At 36.9% G+C, this 26,245-nt stretch overlaps 1 protein-coding gene across 1 annotated transcript in view; it reads left to right on the top strand.

The window, feature by feature from the left end:
* OCA2 (OCA2 melanosomal transmembrane protein) overlaps positions 1 to 26,245 on the top strand; it is a 155,478-nt gene that overhangs the window by 83,005 nt on the left and 46,228 nt on the right. The window contains exons 19-22 of the mRNA XM_033513614.1: positions 4,783 to 4,910; positions 9,467 to 9,526; positions 10,081 to 10,185; positions 20,298 to 20,391. Coding sequence (XP_033369505.1) covers positions 4,783 to 4,910; positions 9,467 to 9,526; positions 10,081 to 10,185; positions 20,298 to 20,391 — 387 coding nt within the window. The remainder of the gene's footprint in view (positions 1 to 4,782; positions 4,911 to 9,466; positions 9,527 to 10,080; positions 10,186 to 20,297; positions 20,392 to 26,245) is intronic.

The raw sequence follows: 26,245 nt of genomic DNA, 5'->3' as shown, positions 1-26,245 counted from the left end.
TATCTGCTACTGACAGACTATTTACCATGCAGATGGGCAATTTCAGCCCATGAAGATTACTGTCTGTTAAGAAGTTAAAAGGTAAACTGATGTATTATAACAGCAAAAGTGCTAAGCTAATAAGGTCTGGGAAAATGCAGAAGCTGAAAATATTTGAATGCATTTGAAGTCACGGTGGCTGAGAAGATAAGAAAGGCCTTCACATTGACAATTTAAGAAATCAATTTACACCCTTACTTTTTTGTCTCGGATAAGCAGCACAGAACCATGTAGGACTCCTTGAATTAAGCCAAACATCTCTAAATGTTTTTGAAAAGCCAAACAGTCAATAAAGACTAAACAGCATTGGTTGTGTATGCTCCTGGTAAGATACTTTTTTCAAAACTGCAAAGGAGTTGGAGTCATGCTTGAAGAAACATAGTAACTACTGATCTTTTTGTTTTGTTTTGTTTTGTCCTGCTTTAGGCAGATAAATAAATGAAAACAAATGGAATGTTTGGTGGTGTAGGTTTCTGTTATTCAGTAGCTGAATAACAACCTTGAAAGTAAATAAGGGCTGTGTGTATTCAGCATAATTTCTCCCCATTCTGCACTCATGGCAATCCTGTCAGATTAATGAATAAATGTTACTAAAGCATACATGTAATTTCTACTGAAAAGTAATTAAACCTGTAAACTCCTACTGCTAAGTTTACAGGTTCCAAAATTTACAGGTTCTTATTTTTGTTTCCTGAATCTCACTGTCTTGATGATATCTGTCACTTTATCATTATTTATCATTACCAAATTAATGCTGCTGTGAGTCTCTACAGATTTCACTCTTCCAAAGCATGGAAATGTATTTCCTAATATACACTAATATACACTACATCTTGTACTCTTGGCTTGGGTAAATTTGTTCAATATGTTTTTCTCATAAAAATGAAAGTAAATTGCAGTTCAGTGTTTAAATTTTTACCAGAATTATTGTTTATGCAGAGGCTGAAGTGTTAGAAATCTAATAACTTTAAATTGCATTGAGTACAGAGAATTAGAAAGATCTTAAAATTCTTTATCAGTCCCAAGCCTTCATAGAATTTTTTTATTATGAACTTGTAGTCATTAATATAATTTGAAAGTGCTGACATTTTAATTTAAATAATAAAATTTACATACTTAGCTGCTTTTTGAAATGCAGAACTTTTCCCATTCAGTTTTCTTATGCCTGTTCATTAATTTATTTAATGTAATTCTATGAAATATCCATGTTAATAAAAGGTTAGTACTGAGACTTAAAAAAAACAGATACTAAAAACCGTAAGACTCCCACAGTACTTTCATTTGGCCCCGTGAAATTTTATTTTATTGATAAAGAATTGATAAAGATGACAAAGGATGAAAGTAAAGCCTCTTTGAGGATTGGACCTGGCAACTATTTTGACTTTATCTTTTAGGCAGGCATGTCTAGAGCTTTGAACTATATTAATATGTCCAAAACGATTTCAAAAATAATATAAAGTAAGATTTTGTTGGAATTTTAAGCTAGATTTTTTTGAAGGGAGCATTCAAAGTGACTGAGTCAGAAAAACCACCAAAATCAATTTATAGCTTAATTCTTTATTCTTCTATTGGGAAGGTGCTTTATCTTTGATTTGGTTTTAGTCAGTTCAGTGAGTTGCTGAGCTGCTGTGAATTCTGTGCAGCTCTACAATGTTTACAAACAATAAAACTATATTTGCAGAATCAGACAAAATTGACTTAAAAATGTGTTTTTCCCATTGGAGAGGAAAAAAAAAAAGAAGTGTTTGTATTTTCCCTATGTTTGTTTTCAGGTTAATTTGTGCAATAATTAAGATGAGCTGTTCAATATAGAGCTACTCAGGGTTATTCAGGAGTTGTTTTATAAAATATCTGACAAAAACCATAGACGAGTTTAAGAAGCTGATGAATAATTTTTTAATGCTTAAGAAAACAAAAAAATCCTGGTGAGACAGACAGCTATTAAGATATAAAAACTGGTGAACAAGCTAGAATTAAGAAAGCATAGGCCAGATGCCAAGAATGACATTAAGTTTAGCACATCTTATATTTCATTTCCTATGTCACTATATCCTCATTGTGAAAAGTCTACATTTGGTCTTTAATTTGTCACCAAAGCTAACATTTATATAGAAATTAGCTAGGTCTAGGAAATGAATCAGTTTTAGCTGATGAAAACTTGTAGGTGTTGACTTCTAAGTAATGGCTCAAATGATACTTTATTGTCAACTGCATTTAAAGCTGTCACAATGACTATTTTTTTTTCTTTGTCTTTATTTTTTTTTTAAATTCTGATTTAAATTTGATTTCATTATTTTGGAAAGCTTTCTAACATGACTTGATAAACTAAACAAATGATGACAGATGCAAAGCTTGGGAAGCAACAACTGTGGACCTTTTCTGTAGAGCTAAAAACACCGTCCTGAATAATCTGTAGTTGCTTGGAAATTCAGATATTTCAGTAAAGTAAATAGCTTTGGCCTCCAAAACATTTGGACTACAAATACTTTCTCTGTGTATGGCAGTAGGCTCCTGCTCTCAAAGTCTCCATGGTCTTCTTAAGCTTGTGATGTTCTGGGCAAAAAGGGAACCATCCCCTGTTAGTTGGAGCTGAGAATTTATTGTCAGTTTAATTAAAAGTTGTATCATTGCAACAAAAGTAAGTAACCAAAGTAATCTTATGATAATACAAGCACTTAGAGTCTAAATTATCTAATTAATACAAAACTCATTAACAATGTGCAGTATAAACTGTTGTAAAAAACCAACCAACCAACCAACTTCTCCTCCATGCCCCCACCCCCCAAAAAAAAACCAACCTAACCCAAACAAGGCTTTACCAGAGAGCAGAGGTTGCTTCACAGAATTTGCTGTTTATAGCCCTGGTTCTGTATTTCAGTGGGCCATGAGATTCAGTTGTGATATGCTGTGTTTCTCAAGTCTTTTCTGTAGGACTTTTATTTGGCATCCTGTTGCTTCCTGTGCTGGATTTTCACAGTTTTATCTCTTCCTCCCTAAATGTACTATCTTGCACTGTCTTGAGCAGCCTGGTGTTTTGCCCAGGCCATCAGTGAGATCATGCAATGTTATCCTCACTTTGGTTTTCAGTCCAAATGTCTCAAGTGCCATTTCAGTTTTCAGAAAATTGAGGTTTTTTTGAGTCTTAATTTTTTGAGACTATAAATGCATTTTTTGAGTCTATAAATGCATTACTCCAAATTCTGTGCATATAAAGTAAGCATACAGTGTCCACATTTTCACTTTGTTTGGAGGAAGCTTGTTATGCTTCTGTGCTTCTGACCTCCTACTATGAGGTAGTAGGTCAAAATTACTTTTGCTGAGGTATGCAAATTCCTCTTAATGAGCATTTGAGAAGCCTACAAATTACACTGTAATTTTTCTCCCTAATTTCTTTCTCTTTCTGCTACCTACTTCTAAATTCTAAACTTCTATTTTATTCTGTTAGATTGTTTCATGTTTTCAAGGTCATCTACTTGATTATTTTAAAATAAGAAAATTTTTTTTGAGTAGGGTTGCAATTGTGCTCCACTCACTTATGAGCTAAATATTATTCCAAAGGTGGTTTTGTGTACTGGCTATGAGAAAAACTAAGAGCTTAAGCAATTTCTACTGTACTTTTTTCTCTGGCACTAGGCAGAAGACATGGAAATATTGTCTTATGAAGAATGCATGATAAATTTGCAAGATGCATTTTATAATAAAATTTCATTTCCTTTTCCCTAAAATAAATAGAAACTGTCACCCTCTTCAATAGGTAAAAATAGAATTTAGATTCAGTTTTTCTCTGGGTTCTCGTTCTGAGGCATCGATTGTAGTGAAGCAGAAGCACAAAAAGGCAGTAAAGGAAGTGGTCTGTGGAGCTGTAAATGGGCTTTGTTTTCACTAGGGTAATGAGAAGTTATTTTTAAAATTTATTTCTATTTCTCTTTCTCATGGCTCTCTTTTGTGGCCCAGGAAGCTAGGAAAAAAATGAACAGAGAGGCCAGTCTTTAATGTATCCTAGTACTTTCAAAACTCTTCATAGTGAATAAAAAAATTAAAAGAAATCTCCTGTCCTGTCCTGTCCTCTCCTCCACAATTCTGAAGTGACAATTCTCTTCCCTCTGGTGCTTTGGGAGCTCTGTGAGTTTTAAGATAAATGAACCAGAGGGATCAAACAGCTCCAGATAGAATTTTAACTGTGCAGAGGGAAAGCAGGCCTTGCTTGGACAGATTTGCTACATTTTCTGGCTAACTGTGTGTTTGAGTTGCATTTTCTTTCAATTAGTTACCTAAATATCTGTATTAAAATACTTCAGGTTGTACAGAAGTGGCATATCTGAAGAGAGCCTCTTTTGCTCTAAGTTCCTCTTCTTTCCTGAGGAGAGTTTCCTTTCCTGGTTATCTTCTAGAGCAGGCAGCCACCGAGTCTCCAAGGTCCAGGGGATGCAGCCAGCCTTCCAGGAGCTGCAGAATCTTTCACTGTTCCTAAATACCTAAAGGTTCCTCTGTGATACAAAGCCATTGATTATTGGGGTAACCCAACTTTGTCTTTGCCTTGTTTTTTTTTTTTTTTATTTTAGATTTTATTATTATTTGAAAGTAGAGACCATTCATCCTGTGGTATCGGTGAACTTTTTCTGTTACACTCAGAACAAAAATATGGCAAAAATCTTTGAAAATCACAGTAGTGTAGCTTACATGTTGGTAGCACATAACAAGGCTGTGAAATGTAAAACACTGTTTTCTCTTTCTCTCATGCAGGCTGGATTGCCATGTTGGGAGCCCTTTGGCTGCTAGTGCTAGCAGACATCCACGATTTTGAGATGATATTGAACAGAGTTGAGTGGGCAACCCTCCTTTTCTTTGCAGCATTGTTTGTTCTCATGGAGGTAATACTCTCTGATTCTAAAGCCTGAAGAATTGCAAAAGATTTCAAATGTGAATTATGTTCCTGGAGAGAGGCCTCCTGCTGGTTAAATCCCATGGAATATTGTTGATCAAATGTAGTTATGGTAATATGGAGAGGAATAGCAGAGAATGAAAGTTTGTTGGATTTCTTTCATATTTAAATTTTCATTATAAACTTGGTCTCATTATTTTTCTCTATTCTGCTTTTGTTGAATGTATCTGACACAATCATTTTTCTATAATTTAAATTTCAGTTTCTGGGTTTATTGTTGGTCTACGTGTGTAGATATTTTATGTGTTTGTTTACAATTATTTATGCAGATGATAGGAAAAACAATAGAACAAGATTAAACCAGAATTGAAAAATGTTTCTAGTGCGGTTTGCTACATGCTGGCTACTAAATGGCCTAAGACATCTCATAAGAGTGTGATTTGAAAGGAAAATAACACTGAATTTCTGTTTGCAATGCTAATTTACAAAATATTCAGCTCTTGAAATGCCTGGACATCTTGCTGTGTAGTTTCTGTGTGCTTCTCTGCTTGATAACATCCATGTCCATCCTTGTTTGCATCCGCTTTTATTCCCTGTTTGATGCTTTTGTATAGCTTGAGAGGATTTATTTTTATCCCAAATATTTGGATTTTTTTTGTGTGTGTGTGTGGCTACTCACATTAACTTTTTAATTAGGCTTCTAGAATACTGACCGTTTTTCAGTTGTTAATTGTTGTTAATGATGTAACAGAGTTGTAGACACATGACTGACAATACCCAAGTGACCACTGACACTGCCATGGTTAGTGAATTTCCTGTGTGAGGAGCCTGGGAAAAGCCTGTGATAACTAATTTTCTCATATAGCCTCTTTTGTCCCCTCTTGCCTCACAATAATTGAAAAAATCCCAAGAATTTGGAAATTGGAATCTATTAAAAAAAATCACCAGCAATAATAGGGACAACATTTGAAGCAAATAGAAACAAGAATCAATCCAACTAACTCTAATTAATGCCGAAGTGGAAGTCAAAATCTGGTAACCTCCAAGATGAGTGGAAACTCTGATTATCATTATGAAGTTTTCTGTGAGCTACTAAGTATAAAAATCATCAGGAAGTATTGATTTATTCTGTGCTCCTAAGAACAGACAATTTTTAGTTCTCCTTTTCATGAGGTTCCATATAACCTTGAATTTTCTAGCTCTTATAGGCAATCAATGCTGAAGCCATGTTTATTTTGTCTACTGCTGTTGTAACAGCTTATTAGTTGTGTTCCCTGATGCATTTATTGTTTAAACTTGGATTGACTGGCTGTGATTTAAGTGCTGTGTAACTGCACGATACCATAGTAAAATACACAGGAAGTTATTTGCCATTTACTGCCAGACTTTGGATGCAACTATTATAATTCACTAAACTTCATTTTTTTTATTTCTCGGGTCACCAGTGAATAGTTTGCTAATGCAAGAAAATTTTTCATGGCTCTCTAGAATAATAGCATGAAAGAAACTTGTCCAGATAATCAAGAACAAAATTGAGGCATTAAATTCTCCTTCACAATGAATGAGAAAATGTTCTGTGTATATCATCACTGCTAATTTTTATCTGAATCTATTGGACTAGTAGGTGACAAACCTTTCCAAGGCATTTTTCTTTCCTTTAAGTTACCAGTGTCAAGAAGAAACTGGTCAAAACAAAGATATATGTTGAAGTACAAGAAATCTTTCCACAGTCTAGGGCAGCCAGAAATTGTCAGCTCATATTGCTCAACCTTGGTGATCCTTCAGCTTGGATAGTTCCCAGTCTGAAGCAGTTTCCTATTGCTATAAATGTTCTCTTTCTTATTACAAGGCACATTTAAAAACCTGTGTGGGACTTAGGCTGCAAGTCATTTTGGAAAATGTGATTTGAGTTCCAGACATTTTGGAAGATGTGATTTGAGTGCCTGAACCACAAGGGAACTCTTGAAGGTTCTGCCTTTCGGGGTCCATCAGTCCAGTCTGGTTCATCTTTTGCAATGAAAAACTTGGAAATCTTTTTGGAGTGCTGTTGTTTTCTATTGTGTCCCCTGGGTAATCTTTACAACTGTCTTTTTAGTATTTATCCACAAATGGCTGTTACATGCTATAAAAACCTTTCTGCTTCTTCTGTCTTTAAAGTAAGTCCCTATGCCTCTAAGGATTACAGTTCTTTGTTCAGTTTTATGGTAGAGATTGACATGCTACCTTAATTCCTTCAGGCAGAGCTTATTTACAAGAGTCATCATGACATACTGTCCACAAGAGGATTAATGAAAATTTTTATGCATAAATCAGACTTTGTTTTAAAATGGCACATGATTTCCTTCTGCAGAAAAGCTCTGTTGTGAACTGCCCCACAGGAACTAATATGCCTGCAGACACCAATTAGTGCAATAATGATGACTCCTCTTAGAAGACACAGGAATATCCAGGAGACCTTCTGTGCAGTTTACATGCAGGGGAGGACAGTGGCAGGGTACTAATTGCTGACTCTCACTTAGGTGCTTGCAGGAGGTTGGCCTGGAGATCATAGAGATACACTAAATTTATTTTTGTGGTTAATATTGTCACCATCTCTAACAAGATGGGCTACCTGCAGGCTCTCTTGCAGGAGTGATGTGTGTGTCCTGAACACCTCTTTTTCTTCAGTTCCAGAATGAATTTTGAGTTTTACTGAAATACAATATGTCCTTTTAGTAGATAATTAATAAGGCAGCAATATTAATTGAATGTGAATCTGGGCTCTAATTGCTGACAACTATCTCTTTAAAGGTTTATCTTGAAGTGTGAACACAAAGCAATAATAAAAAACTATTGCTGTTCATTAAGGATGTTGCTTTTACATCCATTTAAAAAGTCACTGTCATAACCTTTGAGCTGATAAAGTAACACAGCTTAGAAAGAAAATGGTAACTTAAAATCAGCAACAAAAAATAATGTCTTAGGAAACTTTCTTCTGGGAAGCCAAAGTAATGAAAAAATGTTCTTTTTTTTTTAAAGTGTAAGGGGTATGTGCACATATTTAAAAGTTTTGGTGCTTGTTTTCTGCATGCTGTATTCTCAATTGTACAGAAACCTTTCCTTGTTACATTTCTGGGCCAAATTTTTGATATGGTGGTACCCAAACCACTATCATTCAGCTGATGTCCAATTGAGCTGCAGGTACAGGAATTGCCAGTCTGAATGAAAGCATCTTAGTGCTGACAAGACAGTGTCCCATACCACACCACTCGATACCCATTAGGATCTTTGTCTGCACCTGCCATGGAATTTGACAGCATGGGAGTGGAATGTGTGTTTTCCCACTGCAGTCTCTGAAGGGCTCTGTCTGACTGCGAGGTGGAGGCTTTATATGGAGCTGTGTGGTGTGGATACTGACTTCTCCTCTGTGAGAGACTGATGTCAGTAAGTGAGATACTGCAGCTGTCTGATTATTTTACTTGGCAGAAAAAAATGAAAACAAACCAACCAGCATGGTCTAGGCTAAACCAAAAATTATGTGATTTTCTCCCCTGAGAAACTGAGAAGTCATAAAATAGATATAACTTATTAAACTTGAAAATAGTACTTCATGCCTACAAGAAAAGAAAAGAAAACCAAAGTGAATTAAAGGCCAGCACTCATGAGTTAAAATCACCCTTTTACCTTGCGGGAAAAGGTCACTGCTCTTGGGTGTGAAGTCTCAGCTTGTATTCTGTGTGCCCAAGGAGAGATCAGAGTTAGCACCACCAGAATGAAATCTTCCTATGTTTTTTCATCTCTGGTAGCACCACGGGATGCTGTCTAAATGTCCTGTACAACTGGGAATGCTTCTCACAGGGAGGATGGAGCACTATGATCCAGCTTGTCCTGGGGTCAGTGCTTACAGGGCTCACCTCCTTAGTTTACATGCCTAACTTGGGCCTTGGAGAGATGGATTTCCTGCCTTTCAGATGATGCTGCCAATTTCCATTCATCCAGGATCTCCAAGTCCTGGTTTTATCAGATGAATACTGGTTTTTGTAGTTTTTGTTGTATGTTTGTTGTTGTTTTTGTTTTTTGTTTTTTTTTTCAGTGGGTCTGAGAAGGCCATAAAACAGAAACATAATTTGTTTTCCTGTTTCTTCAACTGAGACTGAGCATGAGATGCCTGATTTCATCCAACCTTTGAAACACATGATATACTTCTATCTATATTTTGGGTTTGGAGAAGTTGGTTTAAAATCAGTTGTATTCAGGTTTTCAGAAGACATGTATCCTCTGAATAACATCAAATTTAAATTTCAGCCGTTCTCTGATCCTGTGTCCCATGCTCTTGAGTAACACTACAAGTCATTTCAGTACAACCATTACTCGCTTCTGCAAATACAGCCACCAATTTCTGCTGTGTCTTTTCTTGCCTAAAATTACTTCTGTAGAAGCTACATGAGTTGAATATCAATATCTTGTAAATGGGAAAAAAATTGATGCCTTTTCTTATATCCAGTGAAAAAAAGTAAGTACATCATGCAGTTCATTAGTTGATATCAATGTATTTTTTTTTTCCAGGCCTTGGCTCATTTGCACTTAATAGACTATATAGGAGAGCAGACTGCTTTGTTAATAAAGGTATGTATAAAATATTAATATTTTTTAACAGTTAAGAAAAAAAGTTTTATTCCAGTAGAACAATAAAGAATACTTTTATTTTGAATTTGATGTTAAGGATTGCATTCCTGAATCCGGAATATCAAGAAAGCATGTGATACTTTGGCATGGGTGATATTTAATATGTATATATCTGATTACAGCCAGAATAAACATACCATAAATGGAACAGAGAAGCTTTTTCTGTAGTCTAAAAACTGCAAAAATGCAAAGGTGAAAAATTAACAACTTAAGATCAAAATTCATAGTTTCACAATGTACTTTTTTGTGTGAAATCTGAGTATTAGAAATATCAATCTTTGTACTTCTATTTGTTCATGTTTTCTTGGAAGAAGAGCCATAATTGTGTTACTAAATGTTAGCCTGTTTTATCTAAGATGCCTTTCCTATCTCAGAGCCTAAAGGAATAATAACTGTCGATAAATTAAAACTGTAAAGAACATGCAATTTTGCCGTGGGGGACACACAGAGCAACACTGATCTCAAAGTTCTCATTTTCTCTCTCTCATTTCCAGGTGGTTCCTGAGGATCAGCGCTTGGCAGTGGCCATCATTTTAGTGCTCTGGGTGTCTGCTTTGGCCTCCTCTGTGATTGACAACATCCCCTTCACAGCTACGATGGTAAGGTCTGTGCAGCACTGCACATCCTCCCCCAGGTCCTGGCAAGGGAGCTGAACTGCCTGGTTACAATTTACTGCTTGGTTTTTCGTTTTTGATTTTTTTTTTACCTCTGCTGTGCTGTAGCTTACTTTATCCTCTGAGATTGAATCAGTATTAGAAACTAACTCACACTGTTACGGTATCTAGCTGGCCATTTACACCGGCAGCTGCAGGTAACTGTGGGACCAGAGGCGTTATTTTGGCTGCATTTTTGCATTTTCTCCTCTTATATCCACATACACACATAAAAATTAGAATTGTCTATTTTGATGAAAACTGTCACTCTTCATCCACTGCTATCAGTGTTTTTACTCTATGTGCTGAGTAGTTATACTAATGTTTTTTTAAGACCCGAACTTTTATTGCTACCTTACTTTTGTAATTAGTTTAAACAACACTTAATTATGTTAAGCATAACAAACGCTTGTCAGCAGCTGAGCTTTAATATCAGAAAAGTATCAAATTAGAACAAATTAGGGCATGCTTAGATAGGTTTGTTCAATCAAGTTCTCTGTTTAAAGTGTGATAATTCATTCATTATACCATACTAGTGTTTCATTGTTGCAGCTTTCTCAGCTAAGTATATCTTTTCTTCACAATTTTTTTGTCCATTATTGGATGGTCATGTCCACTTTTAACCTGTGCCAAGGTTTAAGACACTTCTTGTAGGTAATATGACGAATCGGTCAAATTTGTAACTACTCTATAAATATATATTAATATGGCACTTTGCTTTGATTACTGTGGTGTTTCCTGTGAAATTGTATTGATTTAACCACAAGAGGCTGCAAGCAATAGCCATGAAAGGAAGGATTGGTTTGGGATGAGTCACCTCCCAGCAAGTGCTTGAGGACTATCAAGCAGTAATGCAGAAATCTTCACTTAGAAGATTTTTGCCTCATACCCAGCTAGTCTAAAAAAATTGGCTTGGAGCAATACCAAATAGCACCATGAAATGACTATGTTTTGGGAAATGGGACTGAAGTGCAAGAATCCTTTGGGATGCCTGAAAACCATTTCTTTTGTGTCTTTGAGCGTGGCAAATACAGATTGACAGGAAGGGATCCTTGTCAACATTTTAAGCTATTTCAAATTAATATTTTTCTCATTCTGTTCTGGAATAAACCTAAGAGACTGCTACGATTTTTAATTTTTTTGTTAATAGAGAGAGAGAAGAGACAGGAAGAAAAATGCATGCATATTCTCACCTATGTAAAAGCAGTCATTAGCTGAGCTATTTGGCAAACTAGAGTTGAGATTCATCTACTTTGATGAATAAACTTGCATTTCAGTTTTTGTCATTTTGCACTAGAAAATGCTTACAGAATGTTTCTAAGTAATTAAGTCTCAAGATCTTTAAACTTCCATTAAAAATTCTTTTGATTCTTTAGTACTTTGGTCCTACTCTTATAACAAGCAGTATTTAGTTTTGGAAGGCTATTTTTCAGTATATGTGTCGAAGTTATGGACTTCTGATGAGGAGTATTAAATATATTGAACCCAACTCTTTTGTAGAATGACTTTTCACTTATAAGGGACTTCTATATATGAGTTTCCTTTGACATTCCTTAGTGATACAAGAGTATGGGGCACCTGCTGTGACATAGCAGTGACATGAATGATTCTGTCTGTCCTTTCCTTGGAAAAGGTTCCAGCTTCACAAAGAAGCCTGCACTCATAATAGCAAAAGACACATGTAGTGAATTCCTCAGGTCTCCATAAGTCTCCTTCAGTGCGGAACAATGTCATGACAATGGGTCAATCTCTCTCGAGATGTTCATTAATCATAGCTTTGATGGACCAGGGACTGGCTAGGGATATGGAATCCATCAGCCTCCTTCAGATACAAAAAATCTGTGAGCTTCATAGATACCAGCTGTGTACTATGATTGACAAAAGTGGTTGGAGGATGACATCACAGACCTCTGCCTACATTGGCTTTGCCACTGACCAGGAGTTAAGAAAAACCTGTCTCATAGGATAATGCTTTTTTGACCTGTACGTGAATTCCTTAGCTATCATAGAGAGATGATAAAAGGCTGGGTGGCAGCTCACAGTCAAGGATGCTAATAGTATCATTTCTGCATTAGAAAGACGAGTATACCATGGGTTTTGTCCCGTATTTCAGGAATGGGGCAGTATTGCCGGTCCCAGTTCTTCTGATTGTGAGCCCCCAGCTGACTGTGGAAAAAACTACTGCAGTGGCAATGGCATCTGGAAAGGTTTAGTGTTTTGTTCCTTCAGGTATTGGCAGCCTCAATACAGGCATCAGTTCATAACTGAGATGTCCCCAGCACTGCCTCTGTGCTGTTGGATAAGGTCTTCCACTTGTCTCCTAAAACAACATCTAGTGCATCTTGTCCAGATGTGGAACAGGGGGAGGAGATGGGCTGCACAATCAGTGTAGTAACTCAGAAATGGATTGAGGGGGGATTGAGGGGCAGTCACCTCTTCTATGTGAGGTGACTGCCCCTCTGGGCTGAAGGCACTATAGATGTAAACTCTTTCAATTCTCTGTCATGTGTAGTGTTTTGACCCAGGAACTACCTGAGGAATGGAAGAAATACAAAATTCCATTGCAGCCTGAGTCTTGACTTAGGTGTGTAGCTGAAGGGAATCAAAACAGAAAAACTTGCAAACAGCTGTTACTGTGATGTTGTGTTTCCTTTAAAAAATCAAGTTGATGTATGGTTGTCCAAAATTTCCTTTCAGTTTCTGTGTATGTATTAGTGAGATAATCAGATTAATAATGGCTTGCTTTGTGTGTAGGAAAAAAAAAAAAAAGAGGAAAAAATATTAATGCCTAATTAATGGATCTTGAGACTAAAAGTTTCACTTTATTAAGTGTTTGGATAAATTTGGCTGCTTCATTTAAAGTTTCAGATTCAACAACGTTAAAATTTATAGCTGATTTAACAGTTAACTTAAGAGGGTGTGAAAAGTGGAAACTGTAGATTGATATTTTGAAAAAGAAATTGGAATATATATGAGCCAGCATTACACAGAATTCTAGGAAATAAACTATTTTGTGACTTGAAATAATGAAAACCAATAAGAAAACTGGTTTTCTAGAAGAAATTCTTAGCATTTTCAAGAGATTCTATGTATCTGTGTAGGCAATTTTGGATTCTTACTTATCTTAAAATACAACACATTATCTGTAGCCATAAGAACAAAACACAAATATTTTCACTTATTTTAAGATGGGTGTACTTTAAAGTGCAAAATATTTGTATGTTTATTTAAACAGTGAAAACATACCAATAATTTTCAGTAGCCTTCAGCAACATGGAGAAGATTTCTCTTATTAAAATATTTGGAAATTACAAAAATCAGATCAGTGTATTATTTGAAGTGCCTTGCCCTGAAAATACCTTTTCAGTGCAACACTGTTGTTGGTCAAATTCTTCTTTGCTCTAGACAAGCATAAATCTGGTGTAAACCACATTCAAAAATGTCAGTGCCAATGGAATTCGTGTATTGAAGTTGCCAAATTGAAAACTCTGGGAAGAGAGCAGAACACAGCACATATTTTTTGCTACAGAGGATGCTCTACAAAGATAATTGCCTACGAGAAACAATTGGATGAGTTTCTGAGTGCACTTAGCTCATCATAGGTTGAGCACTTGTATTGTTTTTGCCTTGCCAAAATTCTGTTTTTTTAAAAAATTAAAATAGAGCGTTGGAACTGCATGAAGACAAAACAGTTTTTGAAATATCTTCTAATTGCTTATTTCAAATAATTCATCCTGTATGCAAAGACAATGAACTGCCCCCAAACAAGATTAAGGGGTTGAAAATTTCCCAATGAACTGTAATCCCAGGGCTTTCCCCTTCACTCTAAATATAGAAGTGAAAATCCAGCTCCCTGATTAAATATATGTCTGCACGTGTGAGTGTTTATTGCACTTCTTTGCATAAGCATGCCTGACAACTGTGATAGCTGTCTGCAAGTGATAGGAAAATCAATCACTTCTTGTCACCAAGTAAGATATACTGTAAAAAAGTATTGTAGAATTATAGAATAGACTATTTCACTTGGAAGAGACCTACAACAATCATCCAATACAACTGCCTGAGCAAATCAGGACCGACCAAAAACTAAAGCCTGTTATTAAGGGCATAGGCCAAATGACTCTTAAACCCTGGCAGGCCTGGGGCACTGAACACCTCTCTAGCAACATTTTCCCAGTGTTTGACCGTCCTCTCAGTAATGAAGTGCTTCCTAATGTCCAGTCTGAATGTGCTGTGATGCAGCTCTGAGCCATTGCCCTGTACTCTGTCACTGGATCCCAAGAGAAAAGCTCAGCACATCCGCCTCTACTTCCCCTCCCCAGAAAGCTGTAGGGAGTAATGAAATCAATGAAATCACCCCTCAGCCCTCTTGTCTCCAAACTGCACCAACTCAGCTCCTCCCCACAGGACACACCTTCCAGTTGCTCTCCTCTGTTTGTTGCTGTCCTCTGGACACGCTCAAGGACTTTTGTACAGTCAACCCTCAAGAGAGACAACAGCACCTCCCAGTATAATAATAGCAGCAAACTTGCTAAATGTGCGTTCAGCTCCTGCTTTCAGACTGTTAAATATTCAGATAAATATTTTGAGCAGAGCTGGCCCTAGATGAGGACCATTGCTGGTGCCTGGTCACCAGTCAGCTGTAACCCCACTCACTGCAGCCCTCTGGGCTCTGCCCTTCAACCAGGACTTCACTCAGAGCACTGCGAACCTGCTTATCCCACAGCCAGACCATACGGTGAGGAACAGTGCCAAAAGCCTTCCTAGGATCCAGAAAAACTACATTCACTACCTTCCCTTCATCCATAAGGATGTTGACTTTATCACAGAAGGATATCAAATTAGTTAAACAGGACTTTCTCACTGTGAACCTTGTTGGCTGTGCCTGAGGATTGTACTGTTCTTTAAGTGCCTTTCAGTGGTGCCCAGTATAATATTTTCTGTATTTTTTCCAGGATCTGAGATTAGACCAACAAGTCTGTGTTTCTCTGGGTCTTCTTCATGCTTTTTCTCTAATCTGGAATAACACTGACAACCTGCCAGCCAGCAGGGACCTTCTCATGTTCCCAAGGCCTTTGGTAGATGATCATGAGGGGCTCTGCCACAACATCTGCTGGCTTCCTCAGTACTATGGGATGAATACCATCATGCTCTGTGAACATTCAGCTGATACAAAGGGTCCTTTTACAGTTGCAGGGTCCCAGACATTAAGTTTGAGAAATACTTTATGGGAAACTCTGTGAACGCTGACTGTATGTAAAAGGCTGTGTTGCCAGCAGCAAATCTAATCTGTGTTGCAAGCTGAAAATCTGGTATCTATAGTTATACCTGGGAATTCCTTAAAGAAACGGATAGTGTTCTATCATAAAAAATTCATTAACCAGGAGTTTGGCTATTATATTTCTCACATTTTAATTTTTAAATGTCAAGGGTTTTTTCATGTTGCATATCCAGCTTTCTTTGTCTGCAGAATAAATGTATTGATGCTTCACTGATACTCTATGTGTCATTCTATTAAACCTCTGATATTTTTCTTCCTTATCAGCAGGCAAAACTTGCAATGACATTCTTTGACAGACAGACTTTCTAATTTTTAAGACCTGGACTTTCCTAGAATTGTCATGTTCAAATAGGCATAAATTTCTGCCCTTAGAATTTTAAGTGACATGATGTTATTGCCGGCATGCTCTTTAGTTTAATTGACATGTTTTATCAGCGATATATGCTGAAACCATCTGTTTATATTTTTCTTATATTACTGGAAGTAAAAAGCCACAGTAAATCCCTCTTTTAGCCGAGTTTAGGTACTATTTCCTCAATACAGAGCAACAAAGAATTTCTGTGAATCATCTGGCTGACAAGGTGACTTAGTCTCTGACAGGTCTTAGTTAGAAAGTAAATAATTTTTGGCCCACTGTTTATTGTCTCTGAAGCTATTGGATGCTCTTCTCTTGCAGTGCTGAATGTTTAGCATGTATCTCATGTTCTTAATGTCAGATTTCTTTTTGGAATTTCCTTGCCCTCTGCCCTTCCAGAGTGATCTATGATGTCCTGCATTTCACTGCCCAGTAAAAATGCAAGACTAGGCTGTAGCCATCTGCAGAAACAGGGCAATCATCAGCAGTTTGGGAAGTTACAAATAGTTTGTTTTCTATTAATGCATATTCTCTGCAGTTTTCACAGAAGACATCTTTGCCACAGGCAGTTCTTAGCAAAGTGTGTGAAGTCCCATTGTGTAGAGCAGTAATGAGTCCCTAAAATAACGGTGTGAATTGCTGTTTCACAGGCAGTTTGCACAAATACACAAACCGGACAATATCATAAGAGATGGAATCCTTAAGGTTGGAAGATCTTAAACATCCAGTTACAATCCTCCTGCCATGGGAAGGGACACCTTCCACTAGACCAAGTTGTTTAGAGCCCTGTGCAACCTGGTCTTGAACACTTTGTACATATTGAAGACAAAAGTGTTAAATGGCACCAGTCCCAATATCAGTCCCTGAGGAATGGTATTTGTCAACAGGCTCCACTCAGACCTTGAGCCATTGACTATAGTTCTTTAAGTAAGATCATCTAGTCAATTTCTAATCCTCCAAATGGTCTGTCTATCAGATCCATGTCTCTCCAATTTGGGTGAAAGCCAGGCACCATGCATGTGCGCTTAGTGAAGCCATGTTGGACGTCATCAGTCACTTCCTTGTTTTCCATTTGCCTTAGCATACTTTCCAGAAGGATATACTCCAGGACCTTGCCACGCACTGAGGTGAGACTGGATGGCCTGTTGTTCTCCAGGTCTTTCTTTTTCTCTTTTAAAAACCTAGGGTTATGTTTCCCATTTTCCAATCAGTGGGAACTTCACTAGACTGCCATGATTTCCCAAATATGATGCATTGTGACTTAGTCACTTCCTCAGCTGGTTCCCTCAGGACCTGCAGATATAGCTCATCACTCATCATGGACTTGGGCACCTTCTGTTTCCTTTGAATGGTCTCAAACCTAGTCTTTTCCTACAGCAGGTGGTCCTTTGTTCCCCCAGTCCCTACCTTTGCCTTCTCTGACCTGAGCAATGTAGCTGGAACACTTGATGGCAAAGACCAAGGCAGAACAGTTATTGAGTACCTCAGCTATTTCCACATGTCCCAGATAACCAGGTCTCCTATTTCCTTCCTCCACATTTTCCCTAGTCTTCCTTTCATCACTGAGGTTTCTATAGCAGCTTTTCTTGTTGCTCTTGATGTCCCTTGCCAGATTTAACTATATCAGGGCTTTAGCTTTCCTAAACTGATTGCTGGCTACTTGTACAATCTCTCTTTATTACTCCCAGGATACCTTGTCCTTGCTTCCACCCCCTTGTAAGGTTTTGGTTTTTTTTCAATTGTGTTTGTGTTTGTCCACGAGTTCCATTTTCATCCATGCAGGCCTCCTGGAATTTTTGCCTGACTTTTTCTTTGTGCTTCTGAATTTGGAGGTGATCCTTGAATATTAACTAGTGTTTTCTTGACCTGCTGAATTCTTCTGCACTGCACAACTATAGGACCTGGTAACTTGCTTAAGATACTCTTCTGGTACAATGAGGGTGTGTGCAATTAGTTGTACAAGTGCTCTGTTTGGAAAACAGGAATAGCTGAGAGGCTTTCACTCTATGAGTCCGCTGCTCATCCAAGGAGGAGATGCTCGCTGATAGAGCAGTACCAGCACCCCTCCTCTGGTCTCCTCTCTGCACATCTAGTGCACTGGTGAGGTGTGGGGCATTATTTGCTCTTCATTAAAGGAGCTGTCTGGCAACAGCTTTAGGACTGACCTCAACAACTGGAAATATTGAAACATTAAATTATTTTTAAATAAATATAACTTAATTTTGTATTGCATATCATGTTCTAGCTGTGACAGTTTGAGAGAAATTAATTTTGTGATGAGAAATGATATCTTTACTGTTTCATGCAAAAAACAGACAAGATGTTGGTCATGTTGGGCTTTCTTTAGGCCTTTAAATAGAAATAGACATCATCAGGCAATGTAAAATTCAAGAATAATTGTTTAGAAATTAGCTTATCTAGGCTAATCAATAAGAGGGTTTTAAGAGGGATGTGTATCATCACTGGTGGGAGGACTGGGGAAAGGGGTGTAATTCTTCATAAAACCTATAAATTTCTCCATACCAAAAGAACACATGCAGTCAATAAAGGTGAGCATTGCTCAGTCATCAAAGTGAAAGCATTTTTCAGGAAGCAGAAGAGATCATACCCCTTGAGGGTGAACTGTGAAATACATTAAAATGACAAATTGGAGGATTAAAAGTCATCACTCCATTCCCCACTGAAACTCCTAGACTCTGAAAAAGCTTTAATTTAAATATATATTACAGTTATTTTCTCAAATATCTTTCTGCATCATGTCTTACTATTCTACATTTTCTTTTACCTTCTCCTTCTTTTTTGGCCCCATAAACCTCTGAACATGTTAAAAACAGGTGAATAATATTGTCACCTTTCCCCAATAACTTTCTCTCTACAGGTACTGATCACACTGTTTTTTCAAACCAAGTGGTCTCAAAATTATATTGAACTCAAACAATTTTTCCAAATGAAGGTGGTTGTTTAGTTTTGAAGAATGTTATTGGCTGAGAACTGGTGCTAGATCTGGCTAGAAAGGCTGCCTGCCCTATACCAATTTCCTAATGAAGTCTATTATGCCTTCCTACAAATCTTGTTTCACTTTTCAGTTGTTTTATTTTTATTTTTATTTTTGTTTTGTTTTGTTTTTAAATTTTATTTTATTTGCTAAAGCAATTAACTGAAATTCATAAAACTGCCTGTTCTGCTTTTGGCTACCATGGAATTCATTTTCCTGGTAATAGCTGCTACAGTGCTGTGCTTTGGATTTACCATAAGAATAATCTTGATAACACACTGATTTGGTTGTTGCTAAGTAGTGCTTATGCAAGTCAAGGACTGTTCATTTTCCCATGCTGTGCCAGGGAGCAGGAGCACAAGAAACTGGAGGGTGGGTGAGGGGGCATAACCATGAGACCTGACACGAACTGTCCAAAGGGATATTCCATACCATAGAATGACACACTCAGTACAGAAACTATGAGGAGTTTGTCACCAAGTGCTTCTGGGTGATGGGCTGGGCAGCAGTCAGCAGTTAGTGAGCAATTGTATTATACATCATTTATTTATCTTCCATTGTACTCCTTTTTCTGTCTCTCATTTTCATTAAAATCATCATCTTATTCACTATAATGATAATTATTAATTATTGTTATAATATTTTCTCAATCATTAAAGTGTTTTGATCTCAACCCATAAGGTTTAATATTTTTTCCCAATTCTTCTTTCCCACTAAGGGGAGGTGTTGGGGAGTATGAGATGGGAACCACATGGTGCTAAGCTGCTGGCTGGCATTAAACCATTTGCAAATATTTCCCAGTGAACTAAATCCACATTCTGTGGTAAATAAAATGTTGAAATAAGAAGTAAAATAACCTTGATCTGCTTATGAATTTAGAAGCCTATCAAATGGAGTTTTCTCAGTTTTCCCCTAATGGATCAGATGTTTTTGATTACAAAAAGGATTTGTAATTTTTTGATTACTGACTCATGATCTACAGCCATCTTCACTGTGAAGGTCTGGGCACCTTTTACCATCATCTCCAGTGACGAGGAGGAGACACATCTCTGTCCTTTAGCTTTCAAGAAAATAAAGGGGAATTGATTTATAGTCACTGTCAGTTTTCTGTAGACCTAGAAGGGTCTCATGGAAGGCACTCAAAAGCTGAAGACAGCCTCAGTTTTTTTAGCAGTACTTGTGTCAGGCTTGCCCTAGTGTCAATAGCTTCTCCTCTGCTATGGGACAAGCACAGTCAGTGGGAAAAGTATCAAGCATATGATGCAAATAAACCAATTGAGAAATCAACATCAAGAACAAAAAATTCCTCCCCCCCTCCCCCATTACTCTTTGGATTTCCTGGTGGTTTGTCTCCTTTAATGAACTTATGTTGTGCTGAGGGTTGGATAATGTCTACTGATTTGCTCTCTTTTCTTCTTGGGCCACAGATTCCAGTGCTTCTCAATCTGAGTAAAGATCCAGATGTTAACTTGCCTATGAAACCATTAATCTTCTCATTGGCCATGGGTGCATGCCTTGGAGGTAAGAGTTTATGTGAGAAAGCTGACATAAAGTAACAGCTATGCAATTATCACATGTATAAATTGCCACAATAGGTTCAATCATTTTACTGTGCAAGGCACATGGAGGGCCTGATCCAGCTCCTTTGACTTCAAAGCACTCCTGGATGAAGATCCCAGTCAGTTGCTACTGCTACAATAGGATTTTTGCAGTTTGTGTTTGAAGTCTGTATCTGCATAATCTACAGCCATACAAAGAAACAGTCCAGATGGCTCTTATAGGGTTCTGATCTTTTGTGAGAGAAAAGACAAAGATACATTTGGCTTTCAGAACAGAAAGCCATCATTGTTCATTGAAAAGATGTGGAAAATGTATAATAGCTAAGATCTGAATGCTTGTTTCAAAATCTGCTGAAGTCACTAGAAGGTTTTCTGGCTGGTTTACAGAAATTATTTCAGAATCCATTTGCTGACCTATTTATCACTCCTTATTGTAAAGAAAATACTTTTGAAGCCTTTGAGAAATGTACCTCTATTAATAAATCTAACAGCCATTCTTCTAGGGCCCATCTTGGTGTTAACTGGGATTTCGTGTACTGTCAGTACATTACCACAAAACAAGGAGATGTTTCCGTGACTGTTTTAAATTATTTTTTAATTAAAAATTTAGCATGTATGTACTGGAGGCCTTGGATTTTGTCTCTGTTTTTTAGAAGAGCAAAAGAGAATAGAAATCCAGTAGTTTTTAAATTAATACTTACAAGGATTTTTTTTTACATTTTGGAAATGGCTTGTGAAGATGTTACAATGCAATGTTTCCATATAGCAAGTCCACTAAGTGCCATTAAAATGTGTAAGTTTTAAATGAGAAATAAAGTTAGTATTATGATTTTACTACTTAGAATTGTAATGCTAATTATGTTGTATTGGCTCTGTTTTGCTCTCTAAACATTTAGGTAGTTAAGTTATATAAAGTTAAAATTAATAACGTTGTTCCACCATAGATCTGCCCCTTCTTCCCCTCCATGCCCCTCCAAACAGTTTCTGTGACTCCACAGGCACAACTAAAACCAGTTTTGAGTGCAATATAAGTTCAGGTTTATTTATTCAGCTAAGTGATTGCTAGTACAAGTGACCTAAATACCTAATAATGATTATAGTGATAGTAATTTACAGATTGAATTTTCAGAGCAGGACAATTTCACACCAGTTATTCATTTCAGGAATATCTCTTTGTGCTCATCATTACTCATCATTATATTGTGACTTTAATCTGCTCCTCTTTAAAACCAGTGATTGGAATAATCAGCATATCTTTATATAGATGTTTGCCATATAAATACTGTACTTCCTCACCTTTTTATAGGACTCAGAGTTCTTAGAGGTTTTTTTTTATCTTAAATGACACTATGATTCTGTGAACTTATTGATTACTGAACGTATTCTCATTTCATTAAGTTTTCAGATTAAAAAAAACAAACATAAGGAACATAAAGTTAGTCAGATTACACTGACATATTCTGAGTGGGATGTGCTTTACCAGCCCTGTAGCCTTTACCAGTCTCAGCTGATTTTCCTAAACTATCAGTTATCATCTTAACACAACTTCCTTTAATTTGGTTTGTTGAAGGGCTGCCTAGATTTTGAGAGACTTCTGTGTGTATGCAGCATGAGACAAAAGTAAAAATGTAAAAAGTACCATGAAAATTATTTGAATTAAAGAGATTAGAGATCCATAGGAGGTGCCTAGGTGTTCAGATATGCTCCATGCAAATATTTGGATAAAAGGTTAGATCGCTATTAGCAAAAGCTTAAACTTTCCTCTCTGCTCTCTATTAGGATAAAGCTGAGCATATGCTGAGTTATACTGGCAAATGTCTTCTAAGGAGTGTTAGGCTGAAATTTGATATGCTCCTGATTTTCCATTGACAAAAAGCTAATAGACAGGAGATTTGAATAGACAGGATAAATATAGCTGACAGGATAGATATAGCTGGGGAATAAGAAGTGTGTGAAAGCTTTAGCTTTAAAAGTTGCAGCCTTGAAAAGTGGGTAAAAAGGGGCTTTTATTTCTTAAAAAAGGAAGTGTTGATGGTCCTTAAAGATTATTTCCAAAAGAGAATTCCCATCATGCCCAAAGTGTATGGCAGAATCCTCAAGGTAGTCTAATGCAGTTGCAGAAGTAGTAGATGACAATGATATCATTACTGCCTGGTGCTTGGGGCAAAAGATTGGATCTTATCACTGCTTATGCAACCAAGGGAACTTGACAAACAAGATATTTTGTAGAAGACTCTTATGAAATAATACATTACAACTACATATTGTAGGGTTAGCTGTTTGCTACATAACGCAGAACCTAATTTCTGGTAATTTGACAACATTTTTGTAGGTCAGGGTAAACACTACTAATGTGTCTTTAAAGGGAGCATCAGCATTTGGGCCTGTTTTGGAAAACAGCATCCATTTTCTTCTAAAAAATTCCCAGTGGTTGCAGTTACTTTTTTCCTATTGCCACAAAGTGCACAGGCAGCTACACGCCTGGAAGATGATAGGATGAGAAAAAGCAGTAATTTTCCTTCATTGCCTTAGCTGTTGTCCTGGAAATGAAAGAAGGATGGAGTCAGTCTCAATTAAGATGAAAAGACCTTTGATGGTATAACTGCCACCTTGTTGTCATTGTATCCCAAAAGAGAGCTACTGCTGCTGCTAAATTTCTGTCTTTCATGGCTTGGTGCTCAGACAAAAGGAGTAAAGGAATATTGCATAGATCCTCCTTGTTCTGTGAAATGTGTCTCTGAAGGTGAGAAGGGATGAAAAATTCTGTCTCTTAATCAAGAAAGCCAAAGACAGTGATGACCATGATGAGTTCTGGGTGAGAGTGTCAGAATTTCGAATTCTTTGGATTTTCCTCGTAGTTGCCCTATTCTTTTTGGCAGAAATTTTCTTGGTCAGGTCAATCTTACACAGTTAAGTAATAAACATGATCATTTTCCAGGGGATCTGGTTCTGGAAATTTAGATCTACATTTGCCTCAGGAATCTTCAAGAACTTAAGTAGCAAGTTATGAGTGTGGCTGCCCCAGCCTCCATATTTGGTGAAGGAGACAGTGGTATGAGCAAGGTGTTTATTCATCCACTGAAATTGCCAGATGATCTCTGCAGAGCACATTGGAGCCCCTCACATGACTGAGAGGGGTTCCCAAAGACAGGTGAAATGAATTCAGGCTTTTGGGGGATTTTGATTAGCCAGATCGTCTGGATGCTGAACAACCCTATTAATTCACATCTTTCTGAGCATTAGTGGTCAGGCTGACTAAGTACCTAGAAAAATTGTGCTGCTCATGGAGTCTTTTTATGTGTGATCTGCCTGTATTTCAATTACATGTTAACAATGAAGGGAAAGAAAACAGGAAATAGAAAAGGTACTAAAGGAAGTAAAAAAGGAAGAAACTTCTGGGGTGTTCTGATGAATCTGTATCTGTATTACTTTTGCACGAAAGGGCACTGACTAAAGCTTCATTCATTAATGTTTTGTATTCTAGTACTTGATGGAATTATAACACTCTGTAGATGAGTTTTTATGTAGACCTTCCAAAAGTGTCTAGGGAATTCTGCCCTGAAATTCTTGAGAACAAATGAAGGTTGCTAGCTACAGCAATTTCAGAACAAGAGGAAGTTTAATTGCACTTTTTATTTTGGCTCATGACTTTTAAAAGAGCATAAAATAAGGATTCACCTAAATTGAGTAAGTGTACAGTCAGAAATTCACCTGTTAAGACTGTTCAATTGTGTAGAACTAGACTATTTTCTGAGCTGAGAGATTACAACTAAGACATTATTTGAGGGGTTTTTCTACATTTAACATTTAAAGAACTGGCATTTATTTGCCTTTTTATCTCTCTCTTTTTTTTTTTTTCATGATTTATAAACAGTAAGCTTTTGAAAAAAGGGAAAATATCAAATTATTTTTTGAAAGTTCCTACCTTCTGAGATCTCAGCTGCTAGCATAGAAAAGTGCAGAAACTGCTTCAGTGACTATCAATGTGGTCCAGAGGGGATATTTTTTACAATATATAGTTTTGCACTATTTTCCTTCTCCGGAAAATTCCTGAAGGACAACACCTGAAAGTCATTACTGTTACAATTCTGCAGAAATAGGCAGTTTCTAGGATGCATTCAGTTGTGCTGTTCTGGCCACACAACTCAGTGTAGGCTCTATGTCAAGACAGGAGGCAGGAAGAGAGGATTGCTGGCACTTTTCTTCTAACCTTACAGGGTCAAAACCCAGGTGTGAATAAAATTCATTATCCACAGGACATTGTGCTAATTACAGCTATTACAGCTATCCAACAGTGTAGCTAAACAGTGGGATTTCTCTCAATAGTCCAGTGCTGTAGCTATTCTGCCTCTCAGCAGCCCTCCTTAGGTCCCTGGTGCAGATGGGGCCTTGCACAGTGGAGTATCACTGATTTATTATTCCTGCCGATTCTGCTCAATAAAATCCTAAACTAGGTTTAGAGCTTCAGACACACTGAAGGTATAAAGCCAAAAATATTGTTTGTATTCATAAACTAACTCTTCTTCTCTGCAGTATGAGGAAAAGTTATATCCTCCAGAAAGCATAAAATGTAATAAATATATGATAATTAATATTATGAAAAACTGTAGCTACTTTACTGTTCTTTTATAGTTACAATAAATCAAATTTGTATAACACTTTTCAATTTGAGAGATTAAAAAAATCTACCAAAAATTGAATGCATAGTATAAAAATGTAGCTGTTATTTAGGAGGAGCACTATTCAGCTTTGATTTTGAACTTTATTGTTGTATAAAATCTGTAATTGAAACTGTAGGAAAATATTTTAGTAGAGACAATGTACCTACCTGAGCTTGATTTTAACCAGGACATGAATATTATACATATATATATATATATATATATATATACATGAAAGATCCAATTGGATCTAAAAGAGCCCTTTAATGACAAGAAATCCTGTTCTATGTCTTATGGGCAAGGCAGCCCAGATTCAGCTAAATATTTTTTTTATCAATATAAAACTCAGTCCAAACCAAAGGGTGGTATTGTAGGGAATGGGAGCAATTTTTCAAAAGGTAAAGGATATTGCTGCTATTGACCTTGAAAGGCAGGCAAATCAAATAGGGGAATTTAGGAAATATCTCACAATTTTTATTTAAAGACCCCAGGGCAGTCTTTAGCAGCATTATACCCTTAAATTGTACATATCTAGAAGGATGTTTTTTATATCCTCTACTAATATCTGATTTCTAAATGTACTTTGCGTAGTTTCTATGATGTTTCTATGATGAAAATAAATTTAACAGTGGCTGCTATCCATTAAATGTTAGTACTATTTTCTTGTTCTTAATGAAGAACTCATTCAGATATCACCTGAAAGTTTTTGGGTTTTTCTGTAGTGTGAAAAACATTGGATATAAGCATGAAGACTCTTTTCACTCAATTAATATCTGAGAGCCCAAACTGTCTTCTTGCTGTTTTCTGAAGCAGACAGAATCTGTAATCTTCAACAAAAAGCCAGTTGCTCTTTTCCTTAGTTCTTTCATGATGTTCAGGCTCTGAGTTATCTTGATGCCTTTGCTGTGTGAAGTTCTTAAAGCCCAGCAGTGCTGAAAAGTCCTTGGTGCGAGACCCAGACTTGTTTCCAGACTCCTTGCAGCTAAAGGATATTCTCTAATATTGCCAAAGATTGTCCTCTGGGGTAGGAAGACATGCAGAAGAAAATTTTGAGCCTAAAATGTAAAACCAGCCAAAACTGAGGGTGTTCATTTGACAGACATATTTTTGTCTCTATGAAGGCAATATCAGAGACCAGTTTAGTTTTAAAATACT

This window comes from Parus major, chromosome 1 (genome assembly GCF_001522545.3).
Source record: "Parus major isolate Abel chromosome 1, Parus_major1.1, whole genome shotgun sequence".
In the NCBI taxonomy this organism is placed as follows: domain Eukaryota; kingdom Metazoa; phylum Chordata; class Aves; order Passeriformes; family Paridae; genus Parus; species Parus major.
The sequence above is the reverse complement of the archived record's forward strand: the minus strand, read 5'-3'. Positions and strand labels throughout refer to the sequence as shown.